Here is a 22,367-nt window from a genome sequence, read left to right on the forward strand (position 1 = left end):
ACTTTCCAAATACGTTTCCCATTCGTATAAAAACTGCGTGTCCTAGTAAAGTTTGAAATGAACTCACGAGTAGCTATCACTCAAACTCTACAGCAACGGCACACAAGCATTAGCTCTGCAATAAAGCGGTCTTGGGGCAGGCCCAGCGAGCCCATCAGGACAGCACAGTTTCCCAAAACAAGGGGTGCAGGAGGCGATGGAGCAGCTCACCTCCAGACCTGAGCATCTACAAAGTGGAAGACACACTTTTCTTATGAAGGCCTCTTGTTTGCTGCTAAATGTTGTATCTGAGAAACACTGTTTTTTTTTCATTAATTTTTTTAAGATTTTATTTGTTCATTCATTCATGAGAGACACAGAGGGAGAGGCAGAGACACAGGCAGACAGGGAAGGAGGCTCCATGCAGGGAGGCCTGATACAGGACTGGATTGCAGGACCCCCGGCTCAGGGCCTGAGCTGAAGGCAGATGCTCACCACTGAGCCCCCCGGGGTGCCAGGTACTTTATTTCTTTATTTCCTTTCTTGACCAGAATGAAGTGTCAGACCAATAATTAAGTTGCTATTGTCTCGCAAAGCCTAAGATGGGCACCTGATTCCAAGGGTCCCTCTCCCCATATATTATACCTGCCAAAATTCTTGAAACTCTCATGAGTCAGCTTGCTGAAAATACACTGCAGGCTCCCATTTGAAAGTGTAAAAAAAAAAAAAAAAAATTCCGAAGTGCTGAGTGGGGGAAAGTTTGCCTGCATCCCCCAGTCAATCAGAGTGGAGAGGAAGACGCTCTGCACCCCCCCCCTGCGCAGGACCAAGGCCTGGGCTTGGGGCTCCCACCCCGACGGGCACCCCAGGGCGGGGCGGGGGTGCAAGGCAGCAGGAGCCTGCCCAGGAGCACCGCCCGGCCCTCCCCTGCACACAGAACCTCCTCTCATGCCTGCAGCGATGGCTCGTCGAGGAGAATAAAAGCGCCTCTGAGAGCCAGCTCCCCGGGTGAGAGCGGCTCCGGGGGGGCGCTTCCTGGGGGGGGCGGTGCGGGCCGAGGGGCCCGGCCGGGACGCAGCAGTCTGCAATTCCAAAAATGCGATAAAGCCCCAGCCGGCCCGTCGGCCCTGGAGGCGAGCAGCTGCCGGCGACCGCTGATGAAGTGGCTCCTTAAGGAGGTGGGCAGATGGATTCCAGCTGCTGAGCCAGGGGCAGGGCTGCGGCCGCGGAATGCGCACCCGGCGGCGCCCCCCGCCCCGGCAGACCCCCAGCCCGGCCACAGCCCCGGGGCAGCCCCCACCCGACCCCCGGGCAGCCCCCCCAGCCCGGCCTGTGCCCCCGGGCAGCCCCCCCAGCCCGGCCTGTGCCCCGGGGCAGCACCCCCCAGCCCGGCCTGTGCCCCGGGGCAGCACCCCCCAGCCCGGCCTGTGCCCCGGGGCAGCAACACCCAGTCCGGCCTGTGCCCCGGGGCAGCACCCCCCAGCCCGGCCTGTGCCCCGGGGCAGCAACACCCAGTCCGGCCTGTGCCCCGGGGCAGCACCCCCCAGCCCGGCCTGTACCCCGGGGCAGCACCCCCCAGCCCGGCCACAGCCCCGGGGCAGCACCCCCCAGCCCGGCCTGTGCCCCCGGGCATCCCCCCAGCCCGGCCACAGCCCCGGGGCAGCACCCCCAGCCCGGCCACAGCCCTGGGGCAGCACCCCCAGCCCGGCCACAGCCCCGGGGCAGCACCCCCAGCCCGGCCACAGCCCCGGGGCAGCACCCCCAGCCCGGCCCGCGCCCCCTGCAAGAAGCCAGACCCCGCGGTCCGCGGGAGGGCGGGAGGGCGGATGCCGTCGTGTCCCACGCGCGGGGCTCCGACGGCGGCGGGCCACGAGGTGCCGTGTGCGCGGCGTGGCCGCGAGAGCCCGGCCCCTGGACCGCGCCTCAGAACCGCGCAGCGCCCCAGGCCAGTCCTTCCGCGGTCCCGCCCCCTCCCAGCGCCCGGCCCTCCGCGAGCCGCTCCTCACCCCTGTGCGGCCTCCGGGCTCCCCTCCCCCAGCCGCCCTCGGTGCACCGGGAGCCACGGGGGGCCACGGGGAGCCACGGGGAGGGCGGGGCCCCGGAGCCCTGGAAGCGGCGGGTGGACACGCCCGGGGCCGGGGGGCTGGCGGGGTCCCCCGAGCGCCCAGCTCACTCTCCGGGCGGCGCACGCCGAGGGCAGGGCAGGCCGCCTAATGGAACATTCAATATCCCGGAGATGCGCTTCCAGAAACTAAAAGCCCGTAATGGGCCTGGGGCCGGCGCTTCCTCCCCAACGTCCAGAGGCGCTTGAGTGCAGCCGCCGATCGATGGGCGCCTCGGCTGCCGGGGCGGGGCGGCGCGAGCTCCGGGGGGAGGACCGGCCGCGGGCTGCGGGGGGCGCGCCGACAGCCCCCCCTCGTCGCCCCAACTTCTGCCCGGAGGGTTCGGCTGGAGCGCGGCCAGCAGGCAGCGCCGCCCGCCCGGGGCCCCAGCCCGGCCCGCGAGGGGTCCCCCGCCCACCCCGCGCCCGGGGCGCACCTGGGGGGTCACAGCAGGGCACGCGAACGCCCAGAGAGCGGGGCTCCTTTGCACTTTCTTGCTGACATCGCAGCGGCCGGGAGCGACCGCGAGCGCGCAGCTCCCCGGGCCCCCCAGCCCCCCCAGCCCCCCCCAGCCCCCCAGCCCGGAGCCGGAGACGCGCCCCTGCCCGGTCCCCGCGGGGAGCAGCGGCGCCTGCAAACTGTGGGTGCCCTCCGCGCCCGCCACGGCCCGGGAGCCAGAGCAGCCCCTCGGCGGGCCCCGGCGCCCCTCCCCGCGCGCGCCTACCTCTCGGACTTGGTGAACTTGCGGAACGCCTGTCGGAGGTCGTGGAAGGAGCGGTAGGTCTGCGGCTCGGCCGAGATGCCCTGCGCCCGGGTGGTGCGCGGCCCGATGTGCGGCGAGGGCGCGGGCAGCACCGACTGGCATTTGTGCAGCTTCCGCTTGAGCTCCTGGATCTCCTCCTCCTTCTCCGACAGCCGCCTCTCCAGCTCCTTGATCCTCTCCTCCTTGAGCATGAGGACCTGGGCGAAGTCCTCCTCCAGCTCGCTCATGGTCCTCCCGGGGCCCCTGGGCGCAACTTCGGGCGGACGGCGAGGGGCGCGGAGGGCGCGCGCTGCCCCGGGGCGCGGGGCGCGGGGCGCGGGGCGCGGGGAGCCGGGGCCGGGGCGCGGGCCCCGCTGCTGAGCGCGCTGCGAGCTCGGAGGGCGGCGCGGACGTCTAAGAGCGGCGGCGAGCCGAGGCCGAGCGCTAGTCCCCAGGCGCCCGGGGGAGCGGGTGCTTATCTTTCATTGAGAAACCAATTAGAGCTGCCCGGCCTCCCCGGAGACCCCCTCCCGCGCGCCCTCGGCCGCCCGCTCCCGGAGAGCCCCTCGCGCGCCCGCTCGCAGCTGGAGGCCTGGCCCGGGGCGCCCGCCCTCACCCCATCACACGGGGCGCTCGCTCGTCCACGCTATATGGTACCAAAGGCGAGGGGTGGGGTGGGGGGAGCTTTATGCCACTTGATCCTTGAAATAGCAACAATTACCATGTGATCCTGCAGATGACGCAGCGCTTGTAACTGGAGCCTAAAGACTTGGTGGGGTGTGTGCGCGCGAGGCGCGGGGTGAGCTGTTCCCTGAACGCGAGGCTGCCTGGGGCCGGTGCAACCTGCAGACCTGCAGACCTCGGCCGCTGCTTGCACTTCTGACCTCCCCTCCGCCCTGGATGAGGTAGGGGGGCGGGGGGGGCGTCCGCGTTTCTCCTCCTGCAGCCCTGTCTGTGCTCCTGACCCCAAGTGACAGGAATGACAGGGCGCTTGCAATTCCAACTTTTTTTTCAGCATGAAATTTTGCTGGAAACAGTGAACTGCCGCTGGGAAAGTTGAATGAATATGCAGGTGGTGATGAGCCAAAGGTTTTTTTGGGGGGGCGGGGGATTCTGTTGTAAACTTGTCAGAACCCCGATTTCATCTGCTGCGGCTAAAATGTGCATACTGAGCAACCGGATTATCTCACGACCTGGCCTGACCTCAGAGGGCCGGGGCTCGCCCTCCAGGGGGAAACTGCGCCAATCGGTGTCTTCCCCTCACCTGTGCATCTACCCCCTCGTGCTAAAGGGATTGTTCTACCTGTGTGAGCAGGAGGACTGGCGAATGCCTCGGATTTCTCTTTCTTATCTGTCGTGTGTGCCACAAAGAGCGGCAGTTTCATCACATAAATCATTTATCTGTGACTGTGGGAGGAGCCTGTCTCCAGGTAATGATCAACACGTTAGTAAATCTTTTTTTAAAGGAAAGAAACTAGCCGCAGACAAAGATACCAAAGGACTTTTTCTGAAATAGTGACTTTCCTTAAGAAAGATCACTATATAATCCCTGGCTACTCATTTAAAAAAGAAAGAAAAAAAAGGAAAGAAAGAAAGAAAGAAAAAAGAAAGAGAAAGAAAAGAAAGAAAGAAAGAAAGAAAGAAAGAAAGAAAGAAAGAAAGAAAGAAAAGAGAAATCGTCTTTCTACCTTGTCTGAAACACCTAAGGAAAAGCAGGCGCAGCCTTCGGTTTATAAATAAATCATTAAATATATTTTGTTCTGGAGATTTCTTTAGCAGTCACTGTCAGGTCCACTCCTCTGATTATTTTAAATTAAAAACATTTCAAGCCACTTCTGAATTTCTTAATCGCAGCCGGTGCGCAAAGCTGGCTTTATTTACACGTGTTCGAGAAGGCGTTGTGGGTCTTCTGATAGTTAATGTTACGTGGTCGCTTCTGTCTATGCAGCAATTTAATCTGCTGTGATCCTTTTAGGAACGCTCAAAACAGTTGGCATTTTGAAATAACACGTTAGGAAAAACCTTATCACATTCGAAAATCCAGCAGAGGCTCCACTTAATGGGAGAAAGAGAGAAATAGTTTTAAAATGACTCTTGGACAAGTTTCTTTTCGAGTTTTATATTTTGCATGCAGATATTCAAATGTTTGTCCTGCTTATTTTTTTTAAAGGAACATTTAGACCAAGATTTCACACACACACACACCTCAAAACCCTAAATAAATCCTTATCTTCCAAAATTAATCTTATTTTTAATACATCAGCAGTAACCGAAGTAACGTTGACACCCAGGGACATTAAATCTTGTCCACGGGCTTCACAAATATTTAGAGTACAAGGAACGCTTCACAAAGCCTGGCAGGAAAGTAAACACTGAATTATTAAAAATCCTAGCGTTTCAGAGCTGAAAACGGTGTCAAAGATCATCTAACCAAATTACTTCACATTATAAAGGGAAAAAAAAAACCAACAGATCTTAAAAGGTAAAGTCCAAGGTCACCTAAGTTAATAAGTGTGAGTCCAGAATTCCCGGTGCTCCACACTGAGTGCTTTCCCTAACATGCTGCTCCTAGCCTGACACCGAAAAATCTAGAAATTCTGGGATCCTGACAGCCTTTAGTATTCAAGAGACGCGGCTTTACCCCGGATTGTTTGCTTTTAAATCTGTAGCAGTGAGTTTCAACTATCAAAGCAAAAGTTTTAATGAAACCTTAGTTTTATTTTGTTCTCTGGCCTTTTTTTTTTTTTCTTAAAGGAGAATGTCGCCATCTAGTGCCCTTGGAGAAGTTTGCTAAATAAAAATCGTAACTCCGATGAAGTGAGGTTATGTCCAGAAATACCCGCACCAGGATTTCCATGTTCCCCGTGGGAGAGAAATAAAGGAAATATGCTGAATTTTGTATCAGAGTAAAACACCTCTAAGAATTAAAAATTCACAATCTTTTGGCCACTGGAACAAAAGTGATGATGAGTGTGTATTGAGTGTTTACTCTGTGGCAGCACAGGGCCAAGTCCTTTATGCAAATGGTTTTAATGCCTATAATGACTCTATAAAGTAGGTAGTATTATTCATTCCCATTTTATAGATGGAGAAACTGATGCTCAGCCAGGTTAGGGATTATGCCCCTGGCCACAATGTCCAGGCCTGACCGAGGCTGTCTTAATCCCTACACAGCCAGCTTCAACCTGAAATGTATTAAAATGTCCACTTCTCCATGAGCCCAGTGACAAGCAAAACTAGAAGTTCTTTGCTAATGGGAACCTACTAAATTTAAAACCTCATATGAACCCAGATAAAGCTCTAAGACTCTGGCTTCTCAGCAGTCTTTTTGACAAAATTGCTTTCCTTGTGATACTTGGGGATCTACTCTATGTTTCATACCTGATTTCAAATTTTTAATTTTTTTTATTTTCTTAAAGAATTTGTTAGAGAGAGAGCACGAGCATCGGGGTAGAGGGAGAAGCAGATACCCCCATGAACCGGGAGCCCAATGTGGGGCTTGATCTCAGGCCCTCGAGGTCATAACCTGAGCCAAAAGGAGATGTTGACCCAACTGAGCCACCCACACACCCCTCAATTTTAAAAAAAAGGTACATTTTCTTTCAAAATGTTACGATGGTGCATTGCCTGTCTACACCCCCACCAAAAGGAAACACTTTATAAAGGACCTGGAGCCTTATAGATGTGAGTAGCTCCTGGGGGATTCCTGTCTTTTAATCCAGGTCTGTGTCCTAGGCGGCAATGGGAGGACAGTGTCTATGAAAAAAAAAATTAAAAACTAAAAGTCAGTTTGCTTTTTGTTATCACTGTGCGCCACACGTACTCAACGACGTCAGTGATAAAATGCTCCTCCTCCCAAAAAGATGTCATTGGTGTAATTTCAAGCAGTTACTCGCCGCTGAGCAGATGGAGCACTGCCATAGCCCCCACCCCCACCCCGTGGAACCACACTGACTTTACTACCCGTTCCCAGGATCCAGAGCAAAGAGAACAGTCATGAGCTGGTGGTTTGAGTGAGGTCCCACGGATGGCAGCAGAGGACAGACTGGGGAAATGGAAAACAGGGATAGAGGTCGGAGCTTCTGGAGTGGTTGCCATGGGTGGGAAGGGTGGCGGGGATTGAAACCACCTCTCCAGTTCCACTACTTTATGTCTAAACACTTCTCTTGGTTACGAAATGACAGTATTTGCAGAAAATTGCTGGCGATGCAATCCATCAGGGGATGCAAGTAATGAATGGAGTGTTGGACTTGGAACCTAAATATCTATGCTTAGGTCTCAGTTCTATCACTTCCCAGGCTGTGTGCTCTTGGGTAAGTCCCTAAACCTCCTAGGGACCCGCTTCCCGCACTCGTAAGATGGGCAGTGGAAGCTACCTTGGGCCCACACACCTTTCTCCCTTGGAGAATTCTATAGATTTCCACTTTCCCTGTGACCCACATGTTAAAATTACCAGTCTGTTGTTTAGAGCAACATCCATCCCTAAACTTCAGTTGAGTTTAAAATTTGACAAGAAAGAGTTAAAATGGGGGGCACCCGGGTGGCTCAGTGGTTGAGCATCTACCTTTAGCTCAGGATGTGACACTGGGGTCCTGGGATCAAGTCCCACTTCCGGCTCCCCACAGGGAGTCTGCTTCTCCCTCTGCCTGTGTCTCTGCCTCTCTCTGTGTGTCTCTCATGAATAAATAAAAATATCTTTAAAAACAAAAAGGAAAATTAAAATGGAGTCCAATGGTCCTATAAAAGATGGCCACATACTTGGTGATTAACGGAAGCTTAGAGCATTTTCAGTTAATCCTACATCAGACTGGTTGCGGCTTCCACATTATCTTCTGAAGCACGTTCTTGGGCCCCTGAGTGTGGTCACACTTCAGGCAAGATAAAAGCTCCAAGTCCTGAAACATCCACATCTGCATTAGTCATACAGAACATGCAAACAGCAAACGGAATGTGACCTCAGTTAAACTTCATAATTAGCTTCTGTTGATTGCATTTACCTAATAAATCATAGGCTATGTTTCTTGGAAAAAAAAAAATACATTCCTACAGAAATGCTTTTTCCCATAGGAGCAATGTGAGGCTTGATCTCAGGCCCTGTTGCTGTGTATGGAGCTCTTTCTTGTGCTGCATAAAACTGGAAGAGCATTGCCATTTATGATATTCTTTGCTATCTCGTCTACAGGTTTGAAAAGAAAATGTTTCCTAGAAATTCTGAAAAATAAAAGTAAGAACTAAGAGATGATGCTCCTGAAGTAGTATAGTAATCAAAGTCTGCCATTTGTTAAGGACCTTGAATTATGGCATATTCCTTCTGGAATATAGAGATGGGCAAGGCTATGTGACCTCACGCAGGTAATCCCATCTCCCCGAGCCTGTTTGCCCAACTACGTATGGATACTAAATTCTCTTGCACCTGATCTTTTAAGGTTCAAATGAAGCAAGACAAAAGCAAGAAGCTATCACTTAAATATGAGCCTGTGTAAATAAATATATGTAAAGTGATAATATTCCCCCTGCTTTGAGTCTTGAAAATCGCCCAGCAGGGGGCCGAGTGGAGAGGCTCCGAGGGGGTGGTGGTGGTGGTACTTAAACTACATTCACCAAGCTCATCAGATACTGCAGGCACAACTCAAAGATAGCCCCAACAGTCCCACCCTGGGTGTATCTGTTCCCTTTCCCACTTCTTCAAACACTAAAATCAAAGCACTCCTCTGAAATGATTTTGCATATGTGATTAAGGTCCTGAGTCTGTTGATTTTAAGAGAAGACCATCTGGTGATGATAAGATAAAATCAATCAGGTGAGCCTTTATAAGGGATTGGGCTCTTTCTTCCTGGGGATGGGGTTTCTGAGCATGAGAAGGTTCTGACTCAAGAGAGATTCTCCACTGCTGCCTTCGAAGACAGAAGGGCTGCATGACAAGGAACACAAGTGGAATTGAGGTGCAGAGAGTGACCACTGACCCACAACCAGCAAGAACGTAGGGACCTCAGTCTAGGAACTGAGTCCTGTGAGCCACAAGAGCTTGGAAGAGAACCCCGAGCTCCAGAGGAGAACACAGCAGAGCCGACAGGTAGATCTCGGCCTTGCGAGTCCTTGAACAGGGACTCCAGCCATGCTACCCCCAGACTTCTCACCTCCAGAGCTATGGGAGAAGAATGCAGTGTTGCTCTAAGTCTCTAAGATTGTGGTACTTTGTGAGACAACAAGATAAAACTCATGAAGTCAACTGTCATTAAAAAATATCCATGAAAGGGGTGCCTGGGGGGCTCAGTCAGTGAAGCATCTGCCTTCGGCTCAGGTCATGATCTGGGGGTCCTGGGATCGAGTCCTGCATCGGGTCCCTGCTTAGCGGGGAATCTGCTCCTCCTTCTGTCTCTCACGGCTCATGCTCTGTCTCTCTCAAATAAATAAATCTTAAAAAAAAAAAAATCCGTTAAAAACACTAGAACTGTTTTACCACTCTTAAAAGCCTGACTTTACAAGAGTCATATTTAGTGAAACTACTTTAGTACATTGCAGATACCTGGGGACATAAAAAGTTGTTATAACTGATAGACGGCTCTCATGAAGCACATGACAGTATGCATAACCTTCTGAGTATGACAAACTCTCTTCCAAAAAAGATGTGTTTAAATGTTTAAAAGTCGTATCTTATTATGACTAAAACCTACATTTTCCCAACTGTAGGTTTTACAAAGCATTGGGACCATTGCCTAGTTTAAATAGCTCCAGGGCAGACATGTTAATGCAGTTGACCTTGTGTCGCAAACTAGCTCTGTGACCTTGGGCAAACTACTTCACCTGCCGATCCTTAGTTGTCCCATCTGTGACATAGTAATAATAGTTGACAGGATTTCCTGGATTTGATCATTTGTTTGGCTCTGGGAATACATTTTCATAATCTTGAATCTTTATTAATTAATTGGATATTTCTGTTGCCATCCATGGAAATTAAGTGCCCCTACATCATATTACCTTCCAGGGTTAGGTACAAGTCAAATATTTGAGAAGAAGGGAGGGGAAAAAGTGCAAATCCTTTGTGTTTAGCTTTTTATTTGCTTTAGCTTATTTGTTGTTTTGTTTTGTTTTGTTTTAAGTGACACAAACTGTACTCATCTAACTTGGGACCTTTTTTTTTTAAGATTTTATTTATTTATTCACGAGAGACACAGAGAGAGAGAGAGAGGCAGAGACACAGGCAGAGGGAGAAGCAGGCTCCATGCAGGGAGCCTGACGTGGGACTGGATCCCCAGTCTCCAGGATCACGCCCTCGGCTGAAGGCAGCACTAAACCGCTGAGCCACCCAAACTGACTTTTTTTTAAAATAAATTGTTATGAAATTAAGAAAATAGATATGCATGATATAGAATTCAAACAGCACAAAAGAAAGAAAAAAAAAACAGCACAAAAAGATGTTTGGGTGCCCCAGCTAGCCAGGCCGGCCTTAGAGAGGCAGCCATTCGCTGTTACCTTTCCTTGTGTTTTCCTCATAACTATCATACTCATGTAAGCAGAGTTGTCCGTTAATACCTATTTTTACACACATTCGACACAGAAGGTTTAATACCCGATTTGTAAGCCTAAGCTAGTGCTGTAATCCCTGACTTTCAGAACCATCCGTCTAATGCCTACGTAACACAACTGTCCCATAGTGTGATAAAATGCTCAAAACACAAGGCAGAAGGACCGCGTCCTTGAGATTGTGTCCTTCCTTTACACACTCATTATCAATACTTCTCCTTTACCTTAAAAGCCTTTGACCTCTGTTGCTTTATTAAATATCTTTAATAAAAACTTCACCGGGGTCTGATGCTTTATGAGGACAAGCCAAACATTATGACATATGTACGTTTTTAAAGGATGTGGGGCAGCCCGGGTGGCTCAGCAGTTTAGCACCACTTTCGTCCCAGGGTGTGATCCTGGAGACCTGGGATCGAGTCCCATGTCGGGCTCCCTGCCTGGAGCCTGCTCCTCCCTCTGCCTGTGTCTCTGCCTCTCTCTCTCTCTCTATCTCTTTCATGAATAAATAAATAAAATCCTAAAAAAATAAATTTAAAGAAAATAAAGGATGTGATAAATTTACCGCAGGTCTCAATCCTCACCACCTGCCTCTGTTGATGGAGACATTAAGGCGTGCTTCTATCATGCTGTTTGAAATGAACGAGCCCCATGTAAAAATAAAAAAAAACTATCACTAGGGATAAAGAGCACAAGAGCACTATATTTTGACAGTCTCTCGAGCTTTTATAAATAACACTTTTTTCCCCCTGGTGTCCAACCAAAACTGCATAGTAAGCCGAAGAGTTCACATACTATTTCTGGTTCAGTGAGGACACATTTACTTGGAAATTCTTTTTTCTCAGCATATCTAGTCATTTATTACAAAAATAAATTACAATTTGTTTTTATGTCAGTGAAAAAAAAAAAGTTCCACGGAACCTACAGTAATTCCAGGACATTAAAACTCCCAGGTTCACAGCTGACATGCCCGAGTGCCGTCTTTATCGTCGCCACTTGTGCTCTATGGGGCTGCGTTTTCGAAGCCGTAATAAGAATGGGCAAGGGGAAGGAACCCTCAAAGTTCTTTCGTATTAATGGGAAATCATTGCTTTAGTCACAGTGTAAAGGCTTTCTCTGCCTCGAAAAACTCTGTGGCTGAGCCGACCTCTTCCTTGCACAGCATCCTTTTGGGTACCCACCGTCTGCAGGGAGCAGAGCAGGGGGTTGGGGGGGAGACAGGATATTGAACCAGGAAGACACAATGCCACACCGCCCTTCATTCGGGACTTCATCTAATAAAGGGAGATCGCTTTGCAACGGGCAGGCCTGCAGACATCGCTCACACTGTGGCTAAAATCATCAGCAAGAAAGTCTGCCGGGAGCACCTTAGGGTGACACAAGGTAGTGCTGGAGCACGTGCGTGGTGGTCACTGTACATTTCTTCCAAATAATTTTCTCTATGTCAGTATGTCAGTAACAACAAGCTCATCCTTTAAAAATGCCCCCCCCCTCAGAACATTCGGCTGTTTCCATGTGAGGAGCAGACATGGAGTGACCCTGAGAATGGCTGGGGGACGCCGCAGGCCATGGGGGCGCAGGGCCCAGTGCACTGTCATCAATCAGGAGTGACGGCTCCCTCCCCACCCCAGCCGGGCCACCTGATTTAACCTTGTGCGCAGATGTCAGGTTAGCATTCTAGGAAAGCTGCGGGACGAGGGCCGTGGGTGTCGGGAATCGTTTTATTAAGAAAGAAACCACGAATCTGGCATTCTTCCTCTGAAGGGGAAGCAGAAAGCACTGCCTGCATCACCTGGGCAGATGCACTTGGCTTCATTTGCCCCTCAAGTACTTTTTTAAAAAGGATTTTATTTATCGGGGCGCCTGGGGGCGCTCGGTCAGTGAGGCCTCGGCCTTCGGCTCAGATCATGATCCCAGGGTCCTGGGATCAAGTCCAGCGTCAGGCTCTCCACCCAGCATGGAGCCCGCTTCTCCCTTGCCTCTGCCTGCCCGAGCCGAGGGGGCAGCAGAGGGAGACAGAGGGAGAAGCCAGCTCCCCAGTGAGCAGGTGATGCTGGACCCGATCCCGGGACTCCGGGATCAGGACCTGAGCGGAAGGCCGATGCCTCAGCGACTGAGGCCCCCAGGCGCCCCCCACAAGTCCTCTTTGCTCGCTTTTCTGCAGATGCTAGGCACGCTGCTGGACCCTGAGGACACACAGAGACAAATCAGACACACTATCTGCCCTCCAGAAGCTCAGCAGAGGGCAGGAGGAGCAGCAAAGACCTGGACACAGATCCCTAAATGACCGATGTCAAGGCCATGGTGAAGAATGAGCTTATCAGAGAGCAAAAAGGGGACAATACCCGAAACTGTGAGTGTGGGTGCATGACCATGAGTTGGACAGGCAGACATGTAGTGGCCCATATACAGAAAGCAAAATCACCAAAAAACCAACTAATGTGCCCACTTTATTGAAACCAAAGGATTGATTTGGTAAACAAATCCATGAATGAGTGGACTGTCTGGTGTGGGAGATGGAAGGTCTCCAGGTCTTCCAGAAGGCCCCTCCAAGGACTGAATTTTATCCTCTGAGGCACTGAGGAGTTAATAAAATGCCATAACCAGGGACGTTTTACAGTCAGTGACATATGGAAAGTTCCAAAGTGATATTTGAAAACAAACAAATGTACCTGCGGCACCAATCAAGTGATGCTGGAGTCTCCTCGCAGGGTTTTATGTTCGTTTAGAATTAGCCTCTTTTCTTGCTTTTGTGAAGACTGCTTTTTTCCTTGTGAGGATGAAAATCTGTACACCAGGCAAATTGGGTTAAAATAATTAGATTGCATCAAGAAATACAGTTTCTCGACTGAACTACCCTTGAAAATCCAAACACATCTATTTGTTTAATAGAGACACGCACCATACGTTGAAGACCGTTGTATTTGATGGAGAACCAAAAATCCATTTATTCTGTATAAAAATTGAATCATTTTCTCAATAAAGACAAAATTAATAAGTAGCTAATTGACAGGGTAGTAGGGAATACTTATTAGCTTGTAACACACAAGAGGGCAGTTTTTCAATTGTTGCTACTGAGGAGGCACCAGATATAGGAAATTGTAGAAAAATTGGGGAAGGATTTTAAGCATAGCACTTGCAAAACATTTGGTTAGTAAGAATAATTTATAATAGTAAAAATGGATTGTACTTTGCCCAGAAAACTAAGAGAAGTGTGATTGACCAAAATTCCCTGGATGCTAGGATACGTGTCGCCAGATAGACTTACCTGTAAATTAATGACAATTTCAACAATAATTTTCAAGAGAGAAGCTGATGAACTGATTTTAAAATTCACACGACACAAATATTTCGAGGTCAAAAATATTCAAAAAACAGCAAAAACTATGGTTTTGGGCTGTCAACCACCACGTATACTCAAAAGCTATAATAATTAAACCAATGTGACAATTTTTTAAATGGGCCAACGAAAACACATAGTTTAGAAACAAGCCCTTATCTATATGGAAATATAGTTTATTATAAAAGTAACAAGCACTCTCTCCCTCTTTCTAAAGTAAATAAAACTTTTTTTAAAAGATTTTTTTTCACTGTTTGTGAAAGAGAAAAAATTTAGCCTAAATAAACAATTGATGAAACAGTCACATTATGAAATGCTCGGTAGCTATCAAAAAAGAATGAGGTCGACCTGCAGGGAGATCTTCAAGATATGATGAAAAGAGAAAAAAAGCAAGCAAACAGTTTCAGGATTTTATTCATGTGGCCATTTTTACAAGTTATATTAAAACACATGTATTTGCATTTAAACCTAGACCAAACTGTTGACAGTTGCGACCTTGGGGAAGGGCGTGGGAGTGAAGAGCGAGGGAGAGCTGCCTTGCCAGGTGTACGTCGTTTGAACCCTTTATGATGAGAGTGTGTTAATGTGTTTTCATGTGGTTAAGGACTACTTTGGACACAACGAGCTGCGCACATTTAAATTGAACCATCTGAGGAATTTGGACAGGTGTGTGTGGCCCAAAAATCTATTGCCTTGGGATAACAGGTTATCGCTAATCGTTCAAACAGTCATTGAACTTCGGGTTTTTAAATATATAAACCTGAATTCAATGACTCCGCTTCACTACTAGACACTATCCGGGGAGAGCTGGGCCTCCTTCCCTTTGGGGTCCCCTCACCTCAAGTCCCCTACGTGTGCCTGGGGATGGGCGCCCTCTCACTCTGCAGTGTGCCACCCTAACACTGCTCTTGGAGTGTTAGCTTCGCATCTGCTGCTTTCACCGATTTCACCAGCTCATGTGTGGCAGCCCCATGAGAGTAACATAAATGGGAAGCATAGTATCTTACAGTTTAATGGAGTTCAGAAACAACTTAATTTGATTGCGTTCATGCGCGTGCACACACACACACACACACACAAATCCCTCCTAAAATATCCTTGAGAGAAAGCCATCTACACCAGTGACTCCACATGTAGGTTAAGAAATCAGAACCCGAGCGACATTCGTATTATATAAATCAGCACTTTCGACCTCAGCACCATTGACATTTGGGGCTAGATAATGTGTCGTTTGGGGGGCACTGTGCTGTGCACTGTAGGATGTTTAGCGACATCTCCGGCCTCTATGTACTAGGCACCAGTAGCATCCCTCCACCCTCAATAGTAAAAAACCAGAAATACCCCCAGAATTGCCAGGTAACACCTGCCCCCGCTAAGATCCACTTGTAGAAACTGGTACTAACATCACTCATCGAAATTAATTCTTATGTGAAGCATCTCAAATCGCCTTTATCCACATTTGTAACTTAATCTGCATCCACTTTCTTGTTTTTTTTTTTTTTTAAAGGTTTTATTTCTTTGAGAGAGAGGAAGAACAAGTGAGCAAGCAAGTGAGAGAGAAAGCACAAGCAGCGGGAGGAGCAGAGGGACAGGGAGATGCAGACGCCCCGCTGAGCAGGGAGCCCGATGCAGGACTCGATCCCAGGACCCCAGGACCCCAGGACCCCGGGACCATGACCTGGAAAAAGAAGGACAGCCGGATGCTCTCCGCTTCTCTGCCACTCTTGTCTACCAGAATTTTAAAGAACTGAACTGGAGGACGCCAGCCCTCATTCTGTGCCTTCTCCTCCTTTCTTTGATGTCAAGTTAATTCCAAGAGAGCAAAGCAACCACAGAATTAATGAGCCATTCGCAGTGAACTTAAATCTACAAGTTATCACTCAACGATGCAACGTGACATTTAATATTTTCCCAGACTCCATTCAGGAAGACAGAGGAGAATGTTATCAGGTGGAGCAAGAACCTGTGTCTCATTTCCTTAGGTAGCCTTTTGAGGATCCTTTTTTTCAATAGGATTTTCAGTTCTAAAAAAAAAAAAAAAAAAAAAGGATTTTCAGTTCTATTCTTCTCGCGATGTGTGGTTGATGCAGAAGTGCTATACACTCCATACATAGAATTTAACCTTCCCCCCTTGAATAAAGCCTTTTATTTTGAATCAAAGTAAATGATAAGTGACATACATGGAGATGTGATAGACATCCTCGTGTCATCACTGAAGAAATAAGAAGTGGAGGCTATCTAATAATCTAGCATCCTGGCCAATGCGGTTTCAGATTTAATGGCACAACTTAATGGCTGGTGCTTGAAAAGTTTTGATGATTTACTCGTAGGCAAAGTTCTGTGACTTCTCTGCAAACTGGAGTTTGGATTGTAGTTTGCTGTCAGTTCCAGTAAAAGCAAAATGTGCAACCAATTATGGGGATGTCCTCAATGGGAAATTTAATACATTAGCGAGTTTTTAGTTTTATTAGCGATACATGGTCTAACTTTCAAAGTAAAATTTAGAAAGTAATGATTGAACACAAAAGGCTCTTAGTATTTAATATGAATACTGTGTTCATATACTCACTGAATACTGTGGAAGGCTCCATCCTGAGTCCCTTGTAGACAGTAAGTTAATATATCCTTATAGCTCCCCAGATGTTGTTCCCTTAGCCATGGTGGCATTGGGCAAGTTCCACAACTTCTCCAAGTTTCAATTTCCTCATGTGTAAAATGGGGCTAAGAGTAATAACCTTTATCATTGGGTGATTACAAAACTAAATATTTATTAGTGGTAGTGGTGGTATTAAGAACCACAGTTCACAACAGTATTTAATTTAAATATTTTATTTAAACAGTATTTTAATTTAAATAATATTAAAATTACATGGTGGCCTCTATGTAACTTCTCAGTAGAACCATGAGATTACAGCAAGCCTTTTCTGAACGTTATGTGCATATATGCATTTTATTGCTAGACTTTTTCAATTTGAAACTGTGTTTCTGGGGTAGATTATTTGCAAAAGTCTCCACAATCATTCCCTCCCCATCTCCAGGCATTTGGGGAAGCCCCCCTCTCCCGGGAACTCTGAGCTCAACCATATGACTTGCTTTGGCCAATGGGACGATGGGGAATGTGGCACAAGCTCAGATGTGAAAAGTCCCCGTGCCCTGGGACTTGCCCTCTTGCTGCTCTTGGGAACACCGTAACCACCACCATGAGAATGAGCCCAGCTCAACCTACTGGATGATAAGTGGGACACAACCCAGTGACCTCCACTGTCCCTCCCAAGAGCCAGCCAACTCACTCACTGCCGGCCAGACGTGTGAGTGACGTCAGCAGCCCCCGGTTGATGGCAAACATGAGTGAGCCCAGCCAAAAATAACCAGGACCAGACTCATCCAAACAGAGCTGAGCCCAAATTGCTGACCCACGGAATCATGAACAGATACAATGATCACTGTTTCAAAGTCATCAATTTTGGAGTGCTTTGTTACACAACAAAGATTGACTGATACAGTCCCCACAGGCAACATAAATGAGAACAACAACAACAACAACAAAATCCTAATCCACGGTGCAACTAATACTCTAAATTTACAACACATACTGTAAACACATGCAATACATACAACACATACAACTTACTACACATACTGACTTGCTAACGAAATATTGAAAATAGCATTAACTCATCTCATAAACTGAAGCCAATCCTACTTGCTTTTATGCTCAGTGGTGACCACCAGGCACTGGTATAATGCAGAAAGGTGGGATCCTCGTCCCCATAAAGCAGTAACAACAGACAGGCTTCATATTTCATGTACAAACCTCAATCAAAAGAGTGGTGGCCAATTGCAGTGTGGCATTGAGACGCCGAGGCCACCCATCGTTTTGGTCGGGGGTGGCAAGTACGTGCATGCCATATGCTTGCAAGCCTTGCCCCTCACTGTTCAGATGGACACGTGGAATGTGTGCGCCCATATGGGGTACTCCTCATTTACCTGGCACCGCCTGCCTCTCTGCAAAGCTCAGCTCCCTGTGAGGACAGATTTTTTTCACTTGCTGGCTCCATTTTAAATAATTTTGGTTCAGGTTGTGATGCGGTCACAAAAATGCACTGCATGATTTTCCTCACTGAAAAGATCGTTTGTTTTAAAGAGCGGAGCCAAGGATGTTCCGAAGTCGGCCTCCTGGCCCACTGTCCCCCGCCCTCACCAGGCTAACTCACTAGAACAGCCAGGCGGGCCTCGACAGACAGCAATGGATAGCGTCATGAAAATCAACGGCTCGTGACAAAGCCAGTGATTGAGACCCCCATCGCCTGGGGGATGGTGCATACTCAACAGGTGACCACTGCCAAGGCAAGAAAAATCAGCGGAGGGAGAACTGAGAAATGCAAAATGAAACGTGGCCTGTGCACTTTGAACCACCTGCCCCTTCCCTATTCTCGGGGCCCTTCAGTCTCACTGTCTATTCCTTTCCCTCTGTTGCTATTACTATCTGTGAGCTGACTGACCACTCCATTGGAACAGAAGCATCTTGGGTAAAGGTATCCAGTGGAAATCATGTTCCCCATGATTTCTGCAGTTCCAAATAATCCCCGTAGTAGTAGCTTTTATGATAATGGTTGAGTCTTCATTATGTGCCAGGTAGTACACTTTACGGAGACAAGCTCATTATCACACAGATCAATGGAACAGGATAGAGAGCCCAGAAATAAACCCACACTCACATGGAAAATTAATCTACAACAAAGGAGGCAAGACTATCCAACAGGGAAAAGACTGTCTCTTCAACAAATGGCGTTGGGAGAAACGGGCAGTTACTTGTAAAAGGATGAAACTGACCACTGTATTCCACCATATGCAAAAATAAACTCAAAATGGATTAAAGACCTAAAGGTGAGACCCAAAACCATAAAGCTCCTAGGAGAAAATACAGGCAGGAATTTCTCTGACATCAGTCGTAGAAACATTTTTCTAGATATGTCTCCTCGGGCAAGGGAAACAAAAACAAAATTAAACTATCAAGACCACACGAAAATCAAAAGCTTTTGCACCGTAAAGGAAACAATCAACAGAACAGAAAGGCAATCTACTGAATAGGAGAAAATATTCACAAAGTATATACCCGATAAGGTATTAATACGCAAAATATATTTAAAAGATATACAGCTCGATACCACAATAAAATCCAATATAAAAATGGGCAGAGAGCCCGAATAGACATTTTTTTTTCCAGAGAAAACTTACATGTGACAAATAGTCACATGAAAAGGTATGCAACACCACTCACTCATCATAAGGAAAATGCATATCAAAACTAGAATGAGATATCCCACTCCCACACCTTTCAGAATGCCTGGAATAAAAAATAAGTAAATAAATAAAACCACAACAGGTATGGACAAAAGGAAGCCCTCGTGAACCATTGGTGGGAATGCAAACGGGTGAAGCCACTGTGGCAAACAGTGTGGAGGGCCCTGAAAAACTTAAAAATAGAACTACCTTATGATCCCATCATTGCCTAAATTGCATAAATACTGGGTATTTATACAAAGAATACAAGAACACTGATTCAAAAGAATATACGCACCCCTGTTTATAGCAGGATTAGTCACAATAGTCAAGATATGGAAGTGACCCCAGAGTCTATCAATAGATGAATGGATAAAGAAGATGTTACTTAGTCATTAAAAAAAAAAAAGAGAATATTAGTTATAAAAAAGAGAATATTATTTAGTCATAAAGAAGATGTGAGGGCAGCCTGGGTGGCTCAGCGGTTTAGCACCGCCTTCAGCCCAGGGCGTGATCCTGGAGACCTGGGATCTAGTCCCACGTCGGGCTCCCTGCATGGAGCCTGCTTCTCCCTCTGCCTGTGTCTCTGCCTCTCTCTCTCTCTCATGAATAAATAAATAAAATCTTTTTAAAAAAAGATGTGAGATATATATATATATATTTTTATATGTATATGAGAATATTTCTGAGTCATAAAAAAGAAAGAGATCTTACCATGTGCGTCAGCACGGATGGACCTAGAGGGTATCGTGCTAAGTGAAATAAGTTAGAGAAATACAACTATCATATGATTTCACTTCTATGTGGAATCTAAAAAACAAATGCACAAACTAACAAAAAAGCAGAAGCAGACCCATAAATACAGAAAACAAGCAGATGGCTGCCAGAGGGGAGTGTAGGGATGGGCAAAGGATGAAGGCGAGCGGGAGACACAGGCTTCTGGGTGTACAATGAATACGTCCTGGGGATGAAAGTCGCAGCCCGGAGAATATAGTCAGTGATATGGTAATAGTGTCATGGGGTGGCAGGTGGCAGCGATGCACGTTGCGAGTGCAGTGTAACGCGTGGAGTCGTCCAATCACGATGCTGTTCACCTGAAACCAGTGGAAGGTGATGTGAGCCACACTGCAACAGAAAGAAAGGAAGAAAGGGCCTAGCTCACCACTTCAAGCCTCGTGATTCCAAGGGAGGTAACGTGTTCATTGCACAAATACGGGAACTTATCTTAAGGAGGTGAACTAATTTGCCCAAGGTTACCCTCTAGCTAGGTTACAGAGCTGGTTTGAGAGTCCAGACCTTTATGACTAGTGGAGCCATGAGCTTAGGCACCTGCCAGCACTCACACGCAGTCCCCCCACCTTGGGGACAAGGTGGTCGTCAAAGCCTTGGGCTTACACACGGATCTGCAGGCCCACAATTTAAGTATAGTGATCTCAAGAGACCCCTTCACCCCCGAAGGCCTCAGTTTCCTTATCAGTAACATCGTTGACACTCAGAGTCCCAGAGAGCCACAGGTGACCTCATATAATGAGAGCAGGGCTTAACAAGTGGATTATTTACAGGTGAGATCTACACGGAGGAGAAACCACCAGCCACCGTGAAGGAAAGGGTCCCAGCCTGGACAAGCACGAAGGTGCCCGCCAGCTACCCCTCTCTCTCTCTCTGGTTTCTGCTGGGCCTCCTGATGGCCAACCCCATGCAAGGGAAGAGAGCCCTCCTGGAGTAGTCCTCACGGGCAGCTGCCGGGGCCAGACAGCAGGTGCAGAAGGGCAGAGAGTGAGTTTGAGGATCAAGTGGCAGATCCCAGGCCTAAGAGTACACCTGCCCTACAGAATCTTGGCGACGATGGACCGAGATGATATACAGGACACCCTAGAAATAGTGTCTAGTGCTCAAAAATTATTACCTGTTGTTATTTTAACACATGCATTTATTTATCCAATAAACGTTCATTGGGAACTTCGTAGCTCTAGCCACCGTGTGAACATGAACAGTGCTCCAGGGAGGCTCGCCACCCAGCTGCGCTCCCAAGAGGTAAACATGGAGTGGACATCGCAGGAGAAGCCCTAGTTGTATCTAAGGTTGGGGTTGAGACATGTCTGGAGAAGTCTGGCAAGCTGCTGTGGGAGAGAGCTTTGGCCTCTCTTTTTAAGTGGCTCCTAGGGTCTTGTTGGGCAGCGGCATGCTCCGACGGGAGAAGCAGAGGCCCACGAAGGCTGTGCAGTGACCGAGCTCCAGCCGTGAGAAGGCCGGGGGCGTGGGGGGTGCAGCACAGTGTCCGCCAAGTCAACCGATCGCCTGGCCAGACTTCCAGAACTTTGGGCGGAGTCCTTGATGATGAAGTTAGGGAAGCTGCCAAGGAAAACGAACTAAGATCTCACAGGTGCCAAAGGCCCAAGTGGCCGCAGAAGTAAATATATATCATATATATATTTGTGCACACAGATGGAGCACGAATATGGCAAAATGCAAACAGCTGTTAGATCCAGGTGCAGGGCATAAGGGCATAAACTCAAGTATTTGATCAGCATTTCCGTGTCACTTTGTCATAACAGGAAGTTGGAGGAGACTTCTCCTGCATGTGTGGGGCCAAACCTAGGGGGAAAAAATCATATTTAAAGAATGGAATTCCCTTGAAATCTGTAGATCCGACCACAACCTCAAGAGCCTCTCTGTGTGAGCACGGCGATTTCCTGGAGTAACGTCAGAGGAGTCGTTGGTACGAAAACTTCAGAAAGAACAGTGATAAAGAAATATTTTCAGTAGTTTACAGCAAAAAAAAAAAAAGTCACAAGAATATTCAGTGTAGGAAGTGGGTATGTGTTCACAGGTTTTATAAAATGTGAGACGCAACTTACAAAACCACCTGTGAATTTATGAAAACCGACCCGGCAGAACCCAGACTCGAATGGGCTGTACTTCATCCGACTGCCCTGCGCCTCCCCTGTCTCAGCTGTACCCTCTGGGTTCCCAAGGTATTAAAGAAGTGTCACTATTCACTGGACCACAAGCGAAGGGGAGCCATGGGGCGCTGTCCACCAGCACGTCACCTGGGCCCCGGCGGGCTTCCACAGGCGAGGCATCACGATGTGCCCATTGTGCGGAGACGCTAAGCTGAGTGCCCGGGGTAGTTCAGTGGCCCGAGCCCACATTGGTGTCCAGGTGAAGGTGGGCCACAGCCTGCAGCCGCCTGGGGAGGTCACGGGCACCTGTAGACTCCCGCGTGGGATGGTACGGCAGGGAGAAGGTCGTGGCCAGCAGCTGGGCAAGGTGGACACTTCGCCACTGGGGCCTTTTCAGCAGCCTGGGCCTAAGACGGCTCCCCTAGGTGTCACCTACATGGTTTGGTTGCAGGGACAGGGGCCCAGGGCTGGTCACCCCTGCTTGCCCTGCTGAGTGC

At 48.5% G+C, this 22,367-nt stretch overlaps 1 protein-coding gene and 1 long non-coding RNA gene across 3 annotated transcripts in view; one reads left to right on the plus strand and one right to left on the minus strand.

Moving 5' to 3' along the window:
• Nucleotides 1-3,132, minus strand: part of PRKG1 (protein kinase cGMP-dependent 1) — a 1,174,671-nt gene extending 1,171,539 nt beyond the window's left edge. The window contains exon 1 of the mRNA XM_026014785.2: nt 2,806-3,132. Within this exon, the coding sequence (XP_025870570.1) occupies nt 2,806-3,071 (266 nt within the window). The 5' untranslated portion in view covers nt 3,072-3,132. The remainder of the gene's footprint in view (nt 1-2,805) is intronic.
• Nucleotides 2,076-18,568, plus strand: LOC140594166 (uncharacterized). 2 transcript variants are annotated; one of them, XR_011994736.1, is made up of 3 exons: nt 2,076-2,858; nt 3,560-3,728; nt 15,192-18,568. It is a non-coding gene; the product is annotated as an uncharacterized lncRNA (long non-coding RNA). The 2 variants fall into 2 exon arrangements; XR_011994737.1 differs by lacking the exon at nt 2,076-2,858 and adding an exon at nt 3,355-3,476.
• Nucleotides 18,569-22,367: the final 3,799 nt, after the last annotated feature.

Source organism: Vulpes vulpes, chromosome 10 (assembly GCF_048418805.1).
Source record: "Vulpes vulpes isolate BD-2025 chromosome 10, VulVul3, whole genome shotgun sequence".
Taxonomy (NCBI): Eukaryota; Metazoa; Chordata; class Mammalia; order Carnivora; family Canidae; genus Vulpes; species Vulpes vulpes.